Raw genomic sequence first — 13,853 nt, forward strand, 5'->3', positions numbered from 1 at the left:
AAAATGGTAACTCATCAATATATAATATTAATTTTATAAGTATTGTTGCAAACTTGTGTACTAAATCTTTTGTCATTTAACTTCGCAGGAAGCAGAAAAAGGAGGCAGTGTACCATATAAAGATGTGTTTGTAGAAACACATAAACGGAAGACCACGGGAGTCTTCGTATCAGAGAAGGCGAGAACGACAACGGTATGCATTAATTCTATTAATAATCATTGCAATATATATGCAAGTTATCATAATGTTATCATTAATTATTAATGAATACTTTAAACATTATTTTGTAGGAGGCATATGAGCAACAGATGGTAGAGCGATATGGCGATGACGCTACTCAGCATCCATCATTTGATCCTACAGCATGGGTGACTGCAGCAGGTGAACCCAAAAAAGGTCGCGTGTTCGGGTTTGGGAGTAATATGAACACTTCACCAGTTATTGGTTCTTCCAGTTACGGCTCACCGACTTCTTGCGCCGACATAAGCTCCAAGCAACCGACTATTCTTTTCGGTGATGATGTACGCGAGATCATTAATGAATCACTGAATAACTACTTCCAATACACCGTCGCCCCCTTTCTCCGAAATGAGATCAAGGCCGCTGTTCAGGATAGGGGATCTTCGATTCCAGGTCCCTCTCAGGTATAATCACATATTCAGTTTTTTGTCTGCCTTAGAACACATATGAGCATAATTGAATCACATATATAACTTTTTGCCTGCCTAAGAACACATATGAGCATGTTATAATCACATATTCAGTTTTTTTACTGCCTTAGAGTACATATGAGCATGCTATAATAACATATAGAGTTTTTTTATTGCATTAGAGCACATATGAGCATGCTATAATCACATATAAAGTTTTTTTGCCTGCCTAAGAACACATATGAGCATGATAGAATCACATATAAAGTTTTTTTGACTGCATTAGGACACATATGAGCATGCTAGAATCACATATATAGTTTTTTGACTGCCTAAGAACACATATAAGCATATTATAATCACATATTCAGCTTTTTGACTGCCTTAGCATACATATGAGTATGCTATAATAACATATAGAGTTTTTTTACTGCCTTAGAACACATATGAACATGCTATATATCATTTATGATAGAATCACATACAAATTTTTTTGCTTTGCCTGCCTTATAGCACATATGAGCATGCTATAATCACATATTCAATTTTTTGACTGCCTTAGCACACATACGAGCATGATCGAATCACATATATAGTTTTTTGCCTGCCTTAAAACACATATGAGCATGGTGGAATCACATATAGAGTTTTTCTAGATGCCTTAGAACACATATGAACATGCTATAATCACATATTCAATTTTTTGACTGCCTTAGCACACATACGAGCATGATCGAATCACATATATAGTTTTTTGCCTGCCTTAAAGCACATCTGAGCATGGTAGAATCACATATAGAGTTTTTCTAGATGCCTTAGAACACATATGAACATGCTATAATCACATATTCAATTTTTTGACTGCCTTAGCACACATATGAGCATGATAGAATCATATATATATATATATATATATATATATATATATATATATATATATATATATATATATATATATATATATATATAGAACTTTTTGTCTGCCTTAGAGCACATATGAGCATGATAGAATCACATATAAAGTTTTTTTGACTGCATTAGAACACATATGAGCATGCTATAATCACATATTCAGTTTTTTGACTGCCTAAGAACACATATGAGCATGTTATAATCACATATTCAGTTTTTTGACTGCCTTAGAGCACATATGAGCATACTATAATAACATATAGAGTTTTTTTATTGCATTAGAGCACATATGAGCATGCTATAATAACATATAAAGTTTTTTTGCCTGCCTAAGAACACATATGAGCATGATAGAATCACATATAAAGTTTTTTTTACTGCATTAGAACACATATGAGCATGCTATAATCACATATTCAGTTTTTTGACTGCCTTAGCACACATATGAGCATGATAGAATCATATATATATATATATATATATATATATATATATATATATATATATATATATATATATATATATATATATATATATATATATATATATATATATATATATATATATATATATATGTATAACTTTTTGTCTGCCTTAGAGCACATATGAGCATGATATAATCACATATAGAGTTTTTTTATTGCCTTAGATCACACATGAGCACATGATAGAATCACATATAGTGTGTAATTTATTTCATTATATTTTGTTTATCAATACTGACTGTTCTTTTCTTGTGTAGGCTGCTAGCGATAATCAGCGTAGTGGAGCTGAAGGGACAGATAAAGACAATGAACAAGAAGACGCACAAAATCTTGGCGATGATTAGAGGACTGTGTTGAAGAAGTTCTATTTTTTTTATGTTTCCTAATTGTAATTGTTGAATTGTAAATAATTAAACTTCTTAATTTTAAGGTGGAACGATTAATTGTTGTAGATTCTTGTTATATGAAATTTTTTGTGTGGTTTGTTTTTTATTTACAGGAAATATAAATTGTACAGGAAATAGAAATTGCTCGGTATTTAATTTTCAAATAAATTTTTTTTAATTTTTTTTCGTGTTTGCGACGGATTAGCGACGGAACCATCCGTCGTTATTCATATTAATCTAGCGACGATATAGCGACGGAAGTAAATCCGTCGCCAAGCCGTGGCCGTCGTTTAGTACCGGCGGATTGGCGACGGAATATAGCGCTCGTTATTCTGTCGCAATTAGCAACGGACCTGGCGACGGAATAATTTCGTCGCCAATTAGCGTCGAAATATTCGCGACGTAAGCATACTGTCGCCACGTTGTCGCTAATTCGTCGCTAACCATGTTAGCGACGGATTAGCGAGGGAATGTGGTTGTCACTAATCTACTACTTTGTTGTAGTGTAAAAATTATCAAAAATTCAAAAAATATATAAGAGTTCAATCGTCCAACTCTAACTTAAAAACCCCTACAATGAGTATTTACAGGAAAACAAGAGAAATCCTAGGTTTATTTTGAATTCAAGGTGAATCCATTACATTAAAAAAATCTAAATACAAATAAAAGTATAAAATGATACTAGATCCAAATGAATCTCTTGGATCTGGGTTGCACATTGCTCCTCTCCTGCATCATTCTCCCTGGATTTGGAAAAGATTCAGCCTTGAGTTTGGTCTGCTTTTGTTTCTTTCAGTTCCACTTAACTTCTAAGAACCACGAAGATGATGCCATCTTTAATAGGCGGGGATTGATGACAACACGATCTATTTTGCCAATAATCCAAATAGAGAGAGCATATACATTTTATTGTTCCTTGGTGGTTAACACAATAGTAAATGGTCCCCTTGTAATATATGAGAAAGTAGAAATGTCTAAATGTAAAGTCTTTTGGGTCCAAATATAATTGATCAGATTCAAAATGGTTTCACATGGGTCAAACAAGTACTTTAAGGGTTGTTTAAGTAGTTAATAGGTGTGCATGGGTATGAACAAGTTTGAAATGACATTTGGTCCCAAATGGATTAACTTTAAATGGATTTGAGTCAAAATTGTGCCTAAAAAGAGTATGAGAGGGTTTAAACATGTTTGGGGTTGGATTTAAACCAAAATTGGAAGCTTCTGGACACGAATCAAATATGCTAAGATTGGAGCCAATGGGTTCTAGATTAGAGTCAAAATCAAAACACTTAGAACCAATGGGTTTTGGATAGAAAAGGCATCAATCCATGTTGGAATGATTGGGTTTTGTGAAAGAATTGGATCCAAACCCTCAAAGAATGGGTTCTGACCCAAAAACAAGTTAAACTGGTCCTTGAATCCTGGTGTGTCCCTATTGCACTGAGACAGGGTTGAACTAGTCCCTCTACCCACACTCAACGAGTCAGGTGAGACCTTAATTGTATGAGGGTAGGGTAGAGGAACCCTTGACCCAACTTGCAGGTGATGAGAAACATTGATAGACCCACCCATCAATTGAGATCAATCGACAAAAGGTTGTGGAACCTGGTTTGGTTGGCAGTGGTGGTGAGGTTGGCTGAAAATGACCCAAAGGGGGCAATCCTAAGGGGAAGAGGGTCCTAACGACTGAGCTGATGCTGCCAACTCTCTTAGATATCAAGTTTCTTCCCAGGTGAACAATCACTGATGAAACTCATCGTTGATGACCCAGATTTTTATTGCGTCCTATTTGTTGGGGTAAACCCACAGGTGTCATGGCATTAGGCCTGGGCTTCTCCTTTAAGACAAAACTGATTTGGCTCAACTCAATCATATACTTTGTCGTGCATCTGTTTGGAAATTTCATTCCATCAGTTACCATATGGATCCACAAGTGATTTTCTATATTAGAATCATATGGGGGTTGTGACATACAAATAGTTGAGAGTTGAGATGCATCAATGTAACCTTCTAAGACTTTGAGAATATGCAGTTACGCGTTTAAAAGCATGATCATGCTTTGCATCATTTGCTGCTCCATCCCCACCATTGTTGTCATGCCTCACCACATCTCACTGATTTATTATTTTATATGCCATCTTTCTTTATCCACACTCATCTCCATGGCTTCTCCCCATTTGTTCATTGAACTGTGAGACATCATGAAAACATGATCGAAGTGTGGCTCTGATACCACCTTGATGTTAATATGAATTCAGATTTATTATAACAAGATTAAGTTATGCCTACACCTACAAAATACAACTTGAAAAATAAGAAATAATGAAAATTATTTATTAAAATTATAAAAAATAAAAAAATATAAGGGTTCAATCATCCAACTCCAACTCAAAAACCCCTATCATGAGTATTTATAGGAAAACATGAAACACTTTAGGTCTATTTTTTTTATCTAAGATGAATCTATTACGTTAAAAAATCTAAATATAGATAAAAAGATAAATTAAAACTAAATCCAAATAGATCTCTTGTACCCGAGCTACATGTTACTTTTCTACTGCATCAATTTTGGTTATTGAAAATCTCATATTCAAATTGTAAGAATTAAAAAAAATGATATTTGTGATGATCTATTCGTCTCCTCCTCAATAGAACCATACTGAAATGGATTTTGCTTAGGTTCATGCTGTTTCACTCCAAAAGAAGGCCAGCCACCATGGTGGCATGCCTCCTTTATAGAGCCGCTGGGATTTTCAACTTGAAGAATACTATATTCCTATCTCAAACTCTCTTTCCACTCAAAACCCCTTCAAAATTGATCCCAACTCCACTTCTTCGTCTCATTCCACTGCAGAACTAAAGAGAGAAAGAGCGGGTAGAAGATGGTCTATACTCAAATCAGAGATAGAAAAGTAAAATTTGAAAAACCCAAGTTGGGGACTCAAGATGAGACATCCTTAGAAGAAACAGTGGTAAAGAAACATAGGAGAGTGACTTACAGACATACCCTTACATGGAGCCATTTTTCCTAGACATATTCAGTTTAAAGTGAGAAATAAAACCAAACAAGAAAGAAAGGCAATCTTATGGCTTGAATACGAGGGAGAAAAACCACCAAGAAAAAAAATGAGAAATGGTCTCTTTATATATATATATATATATATATATATATATATATATATATATATATATATATATATATATAGAGAGAGAGAGAGAGAGAGAGAGAGAGAGAGAGAGGGTGGAGGGGGACTATGTGGTAGAAAAGGAAGTTATAACAAGCTTAATAGCAACAAGAACAAAAAATAAAAAACATGATATATTTAAAAGACATACAAACCAAAAGAATTTGGTAAATGACAATAAAAACTCATACACACCTAGTCTTTTTAGAAAAGTTGCATGACGTTATATATATATATATATATATATATATATATATATATATATATATATATATATATATATATATATATATATATATATCAAATGTTAATCTATATGGTTTGTTTAATAGAAAAGTTGTTTTGAATCATGTGATTATGACAAGTAATTATGTTTTTAAAGGGTCCAAAAATCAACAACCCACAATGTGCCAACATTTAGTAACTCAAAAGATCACATTTTTACATCAGAAAAGTACAATTCAATAAATAATCCTTATCAAACAAACTATGATAAAACATTTATGTGGTTAGATTGAGGCAATACAATTTTTACCTATGATTTTTAGCTCATTAGTTCCTTACCTTCATTAGTATCAAATATTTTCTGACGTTAAAATATCACTACCCAAGTTGCATTTTTTTCTAGATAATCCAAAAGGAAAAACTCCCATCATTTTTGCACATTGGTTGGTCTTCATTTGATAAAGCCCTTGAGGTCTCTCTTGCCCACCAAGGAGTACACCTAGCTTCAACCTTGTGATGTCAACATGGGTGGAACCACCTTCTAGACACCCTAACCCAAATTTCCCTAATTAGGAGGTCTGGGCTAGGGCGGGAACACTTGGACCCAACCCACACCTCTCCCCCTCTACCCTTGAGTCCCCAACCCTAATTGCTCTCTCTCTCTCTCTCTCTCTCTCTCTCTCTCTCTCTCTCTCTCTCTATGTGTGTGTGTGTGTGTGTGTGTGTGTGCACTAAAACTTTCCTGGATTCGCAAAGGTCATCTGCCATCCAACAGCATCTCCGGCACACATTCCTAACTCTAGTGGTTGGGTGATCTTCTTCTTTTATTTTTTTTTTCAAAATGTTTGATAGGGTCTTGATTTTAATAATTTTGATTTTAAGAGTTTATTTTTTTTTCAATTAGCAAAATGAATTGTTTGGGTTTATGTATTATTTTTTGAAATAGCATGAATATTTAATTAGGGTTGTAGGGCTTTGTGTGTTTTTGTATTCTTTGTTTTTTAATTAACATTAGGCATGAATAATGAATACTTGATTTTTTATTAAAATATTAGGGGTTTAAATTGTTCTTTTTCAATTAGCATTAATATGTGATTTCTTTTAGGATTTTGGGTATTGATTTGAATTTTTTCAAATAACATGAATATATAATGAAGGTTTTACAATTTTTAGCTACTATTTCTTTTTAATTATCATTAAACATGTCCATAAATGTTAGATTTTGGTTATCAAACCCTTAAATCATTGATTTTGTTTAGGATTTATCTTTTATTTTGTTTTTCAAATGACATAAATATTTAATTAAGGAACATATCTATAATGTGATGTTTGTTAAGATTTAAGGTTTTTATTTGAGTTTTTTAGAATGACGTAAATGTTTAGTTTATGGTTTTAAAGTATGTGTTTTTAATTACAATTAGACATCCATAAATATTATGTGATTTGATTTTGCTTAGAATATTAAGGGTTTTTTTATTAATGAACTCATAGTTTATAACAAAATCAAGAATATTAAGGGTTTTTTTAATTAGCATTAGGCATGAATAATGAATGTTTGATTTTTTGTTATAATATTAGGGGTTTTATTCATTCTTTTTAAATTAGCATAAATATGTGATTTCTTTTAAGATTTTTAAGATTTTTTTAAATAACATGAATATATAATGTAGGTTTTAGGGTTTTTATCTACTACTTTCTTTTTAATTATCATTAAGCTTGATTCTGTCAATAAATAAACCTGTAGGGATTAGGGTTTTGGCTTGTTTTTTTAAATGACACAAACATTTAGTTGTTGTTTAAAGGTTTTTGTGCTTTTTTTTCAATTATCATTAGGTATGAACATAGTTGCCAGAGACGGGTACATGTATGAGATATGGGTACAGGTAGTCACGACCCTCAAAAGTTTTGGGTATGTTTTTATTGAAACACATATCTAAAAATTTTGGTATGAGTTTCTAAGAGACATTGATATGAGATTTTGGTACGTGGTTTTCTTGATGATGGTAGAGTTTGTGGAAATTACATCTCATCATTTATGTTATAGGAATAATACAATCATATATATTGTGACAAAATAAATGCTAAGAAAAGCAAATGCACTAAAAATCAAAATATCACCTAATTTCACCATGTATGTCAATGGGCTATATCAAGCAACATGTAAAAGCAAAATATTAAAAGCAATAGGTTTTAAGACAATACATAAATAAAGAAAAAAACATACAACAATCTCAGGCTAATGATGTAAGGAATGCCTCTTGCTTTATGAAAAGTATATTCAAGTACAAGAATGATCTTTTATATGTCTTCTCAAATGTCAATCATAAAATTGATATAAAAAATATAAAAATCATATTTACATTAAAGAAAAAGAAATAACCTCTTGTGGCAATCTCAATGGAAGTAAGAGAAGCTTGATGGTTTCAGTGAAAGTTAGCTAGATCATGGCACATAAGAAAGGTATAAAAGGGGGGATGTGGAATTCCTGTTATCTCATGTCTTACCTTGTTTGAGAAGAATACAATTATTGCCACCACTATAAATGAAACTAAGTTTGACATTGGTTTCTTATATTTTTAAGGATGAGTTTCATATATGAAATCAAGTTCGGTATCAGTTTCACTTATATAAGAAACTAGTTTCATATATTATTGGGGGATGAGTTTCATATATATTTAAAAACAAGTTTCTTGATTTTTCTAAAACTAGTTAAGGTACGCCTGAAATGAGATAACATAAGGCAAAATATGGGTTACGTGCAACTATGGGCTTGAATATATGAATATTACAAAATGTGATTTTGATTAGAATATTAATATTTTTTTATGACTTAGCATAAATGCATAATTTATGTTGCTTGTAGTAATTAGGGTTTTGATTTATTTTTTCATAATGATAGAAATGTTTAGTTTATAGTTTTAAGGTTTTAACTTTCTGATTCTCCTTAAACGTGAATCCATTTTATTTTGGTTAAAGAATGTTAGTGTTTTTTTATCAACCAGCATAAATGAATCATTTGTGATGTTCAGTAAAAAAACAAGGTTTTGATTTGATTTTTTAAAGCATATTGTTAATAATTATTGTTTTTATTAATTTTATATTTGTGCCCACCCTGGATTAGGCTCCACACTTGGATGTCGTCACCTTGGAGACGGTTCACGAGTAGGCCCTACCAGATGAACGGAATTATTGCAGAGTCCAATGCCAACATGCAATATTTTATTGGAAAAGTACAAGCCATGCATTAAAGTGAAGGATAAGTGGCGCCCCAATGGCTTAGGCTTCACGTGGACCAACAAAAATTTTGACCCCAAAGTCACAACCCAACATAGTGAAGCAAAATAAGCCAGGGAGCTCTCAGGGGTTCAAATCCAAATAGGTTAACTATTATTAGATCTAGACTTGGACTTGGACTCGGATTTGGAGATTACTTAGAAGGCTAAAGTCCAATTAGCTCAATTCTGTAATCAATAAAACTGAATCCAAACAAATTAAATTTAGCATTATTGGATCCAGGCCTGGACTTGGGCTCAGATTTTGGATACTCTATAAGGCTCAACTCAAGTCTAGTAACTCGGTGTCCTACCTTTCGAGTGTAGATCACAAAAAACCAGCAAATAATTTAGAGGGAATAAGATTCCCTCGAACTTATTCATAGTTCTAGCATCCTCGTTAAGATGCTATACCATTCTTACAATACCAGTTTTTTCTTAATCTTCTGTCTCTCTGACTGTGGTAGCCGCAATTGGACTCCTTACAACATGCTTTTTCTGATCATCTACCCAAGTCAGTGACCCAAAAACTGTGCTTTTAGTCATTGGCTGCTTCACCTCCAATGTAAGAGTGAAAGAGGCCCTCTGGTGTCTCCTTTGGAACACAAGCTTTGCAGGAGCTACTGTCACTTTAAAACCTGTCATTGTTGTCAAATTTGCTCTGTAAGTTGCAGGACCGTCATCTCCTACATTGGTCACAGTCCTCTTGAATCTTTGCACACCAGAAGACTGATCTCTGTCTACAAAAGCAATGAAAGATGGGTAATTCAGATTGATATTCCCGCCTGCACACCTACCATATTCCGAAGAATTCCTGGCAATTGTCTGGAATTGTTCTCTTGTAAAATTCAAGGCACAGATGAATTTCACATAGTCTTGCCGATTGGCATCATAGACCAAACCAGGGTCCATAGCCTTGCTTGGATTGATCTGACCTGAACCTGTTTGCAGTGGGGAGGCACCATCGCCAATCAGCTCTCCTGTATTGTCTAAAATATCAGCAGTTGTCATAATGGCCGAGCGAATTGCGGCTGGGCTCCAGTTGGGGTGAATGGACTTCAGTAGCGCCGCGAGTCCGGAAGCATGAGGGGATGCCATGGAGGTTCCACTGATGAGATTAAATTTGGTAAACAGTGGTCTGTCCTGCAAATCTGTGGCAGATTTGTTAGGAGGATAAGCTGCCAAGATAAGAGTACCAGGTGCTACAATGTCTGGTTTCAGTATCATTGAACTGCCGAAAGACGGCCCTCTCGAACTGAATTCTGCTATTCGAGGCGCTGGTTTTATACCGGTAAATGTCTTGCGGAACTTCAGGCTAACAATTGGTTTTCTGCTGGTTCTTATATAATTCCTTACTGCTACTGAATCATTGGGGTCCAATACAGCTGATGGACACTCAAAGTCTTTTGCTCTCACCACAATTGAGGAATTGATCAGGAGTAAAGCACCTGCTCCTCGTGCATTAGCAACCACAAAGGTCTCGGATACTGATGATTCATCACCAAAAATTTCACATACAGCAACCTTATTTCTTGCATTCTTGAGAGCTTCGTGGTTACTGCAACTGGAAGCAGATTCATTGTAATACAGTGGTAACTCTTTCACTGCTTTGTTGCCAACATACAAGGATGAACCAATCAAGGAAACTCCATTTCCTAGAGTGACAATCCCAGAGAACCTCCGATCTATGGTGGTAGCACCGACTGTTAGTATCCACGGCGCGCCATTGCGAACCGTCCTGAAATCAGGTCCCCTGTTTCCAGCAGATGCAGAGACTACAATACCTTTCTCCATTGCTGCAAATGATGCGATAGCAATGGGGTCTTCATAGAGAGGACCGCGCTCGAAGCTCAAGGACAGCGAGATCACATCCACACCGTCGGCAATTGCTTGATCAATCCCCGCAAGCGTATCAGATGCAGTGAGTCCTTCTTGCCAAATGACCTTATAGATCGCCAATCGAGCTCGCGGAGCTATGCCTCTTGCAGTGCCTGCAGCATAACCGAAATACGAAGCACCGCGGGCATAATTGCCAGCAGCAGTTGATGCAGTATGTGTGCCGTGACCATCAGTATCTCTTGCAGAGTTCACGGATATTGTGCGACTGGGGTTCTCCGCAAATAGGCCCTTGTTGAAATAGCGTGCTCCAATGAGCTTTCTGTTGCACATAGAGGTATTGAAGGCTGTACCAGCTTGGCACTGGCCCTTCCACTTCTTCGGAATCTCCGGCATGCCGTCGTCTCTGAAACTCAAGCTTTCCGGCCAGACACCAGTGTCGATCACTCCAATAATGACATCTTCACCATACTTGGAAGCTGGCCAGATCCCAGACGCAGGATTCAGGCCTAAGTATTTGTATGTGTATGTGGTGTCCTTTGTGCCTTTAATATCAGGAAAAACATGAACAAAACCAGGGGATTTCTTAAGTAACTCGAGCTGAGATTTGGAGAGGACAGCACTGAAACCATTCATCACATTGCTGTAAGAGTAAATGAGGCTTGGTTGTGTTGCAGCAGATGCATCATCATCAGCGGCAGCAATGAAGTGCTGTGATGAAAGGAGGGAACTGTACCAATGGTGGTGGCTGCTGAAGGCCTTTGGCATGGCTGAGGCATCCATGTGGACAATGTATGCATCTCTTGCTCCTGATACACTTGTCCAAAATTGCGTTGTGAACAACATCAGCAATGCCGTGAGCAACAGAGCAGAAGCAGCCATTGGCACTCGCTATAGAGGTCTATTCTGCAGTTTTAGCAGAGTATGCCTGCTATATATATATATATATATATATCGAGAGAGAGAGAGAGATTATGATTTTAAAATGTGACATTTCAAACAACTTTTATTTTCTAAATACCGCATTTTTATCAGGATGTTAACACAAGCAAAGGCACATTTTGCAGAGTTAGTTATGTTTTTGTACGTATTTTATATTTTTATATATGACGATATTTTCTCGATAAAAGCTGGAGACATCTCGAGAATTGTCACCATGATCATGAATCCTGATCAGTGATAATGGTGGGTCCAGTCTCCAGGGCAGTAGTCATAAAGATCCTATGTGCAAAGTTTTACTTTCTGTGTTTGGGTAGATAGGGCCGGCGCTCTTTTTCTATGTTAAAAAAAGAAAGAATCAGATACTTTGGTAAGAGAGATCTTCATAAAAGAGTGTTTATTTTGAAAATCAAGTTCTCAAGGCAGATGTTGCCACGTTTAAAGTAATCGAAGTGCTCTGCGGAAAACCTCTCTTGCCGATCCATTGTCTGCAATAGTACCCCTGTTATCTGATGGTTGGCTGGATTTGTACTATGTGGCTTGATTTTTGAGTTCTCTATAGAGTCAAGATATTGCAGAAGAAACGTTATGATCCGAGTCCATCCAATCAAGTTACCGACAGATCACTACTACGTGGGTCACTGTATTATTCGAAAGTTTCAAAAAGGATTAGAACAGATTTCGTGTGACTGAAACTGCGGGATTGCAAAGATTTTGTTTCCTGCCCTTTCAGCGAATGGGATTATGGGAGGGCACCATCTTTTTAAAAATTCCTGGAAGGTCAGCTTTCTCTTGAAAATCTTTGAACTCCAGGGGAGGTATGAAAAGATTTTTAAAAGAAATGAAAAAGATGGGAAATTGCACTCAGTTAGTCATCATCATGGACTTCTGCTGTGGAAATCGTTCAATTGGTAATACTGGATCTGAAAAAAAAAGGAAACAAAACAATATGTGAAAATGTTCAGGTCGGATTTTGATTGTAATCAACTCTATATCTATATCTGACTTAAAAAGGCTGACCCGAATCCGAAAGTGATCTGATTGAATAGATCTGAATTCAATTCTGATTTTATTTAAAAAAAATTCATATCAAAAAAATATGTCCGATGATCAATCTATAGATACCAATAGAAATTAAGTAGGCACTCAAAACAAGTACATGCTCGAGCATCACTGACCAACTCCTGGTTAATCTCCGTTCATTTCAATATAAACAACAATTCAACTGATTTGAAACTTTTGAGTACTGATGCTCTAGTTATTCTCAATAAGACGACTCGGTAACAAACAGCCTCTTCCAAAGCACAACCTGCTTGTTCTGCTCGCAACAATACAATCGATTGTTTTCTTGATCTACCCTATTGGTTGCATATGTTGTACTACTAACACTCGCCGGAAAGTCTACTGTCATAGTGGTAGTGGACTGTATGTCCAAGTAGAGTCCTAGCTGTGTCTCGCATATATACTGTCAAGTCCATGGATAAATTGTTTTTGCACGAGGTGTTCTGCTTACATAGGATGCGTACCATCGTCTATGACAAGGACTTGGTGTTCATCAATAAAGAAAAGCCTTTTATGCTAAAGCCTTTATGGGTACATGTTTTTAACAATGGTGGTAGCTGATCGACCGTTTTTCAACTAGCCACTCTTTTTAGAATTTTTTTTTTGAAAAATAGGGCTGGCCGAAAAATGGCCAGCCAGCCATTGCTCTCTTTTTTATTTTTTACACATTTTAGTGACTAGCCGGTTATTTTTCATCGGGCCACTAATAAGGGTGCACAACGAGCCTAGCTAGCTCAAGCTTGGCTTGGGCTCGATTTGATTAAACTCGACTCAGACTCATTAAGGTAAGTAAACAAGTCGAGCTTGAACAAGAGCTTAGGCTCGTTAAAGATAAATGATCCAAGCTTGATCAACCAATAAAACACTATTAAGCTCGATTTGTAGTTATATAATGAAGAA

General features: G+C 35.5%; 1 protein-coding gene and 1 pseudogene across 1 annotated transcript; one reads left to right on the plus strand and one right to left on the minus strand.

The window, feature by feature from the left end:
* Positions 1-415: 415 nt before the first annotated feature.
* On the plus strand, positions 416-2,540 carry LOC149848743 (uncharacterized). Its single transcript, XM_090012325.1, has 2 exons — positions 416-645; positions 2,306-2,540. Exons 1-2 carry the CDS (start codon positions 424-426, stop codon positions 2,390-2,392), a joined length of 309 nt encoding a protein of 102 aa, XP_089868451.1. The 5' UTR covers positions 416-423; the 3' UTR covers positions 2,393-2,540.
* Positions 2,541-9,554: 7,014 nt separating this feature from the next.
* On the minus strand, positions 9,555-11,834 carry LOC149848744 (subtilisin-like protease SBT3 pseudogene; annotated as a pseudogene).
* Positions 11,835-13,853: the final 2,019 nt, after the last annotated feature.

This window comes from Nuphar pumila, chromosome 1, assembly GCF_984573655.1.
Source record: "Nuphar pumila chromosome 1, dmNupPumi1.hap1.1, whole genome shotgun sequence".
NCBI lineage: Eukaryota > Viridiplantae > Streptophyta > Magnoliopsida > Nymphaeales > Nymphaeaceae > Nuphar > Nuphar pumila.

Coding starts and splice junctions, on each gene's coding strand:
- LOC149848743 (XM_090012325.1), top strand. CDS start 424: ATGAACACTTCACCAGTTATTGGTTCTTCCAGTTACGGCTCACCGACT. Junction 646..2,305: donor CGATTCCAGGTCCCTCTCAG/GTATAATCACAT, acceptor TTTCTTGTGTAG/GCTGCTAGCGATAATCAGCG.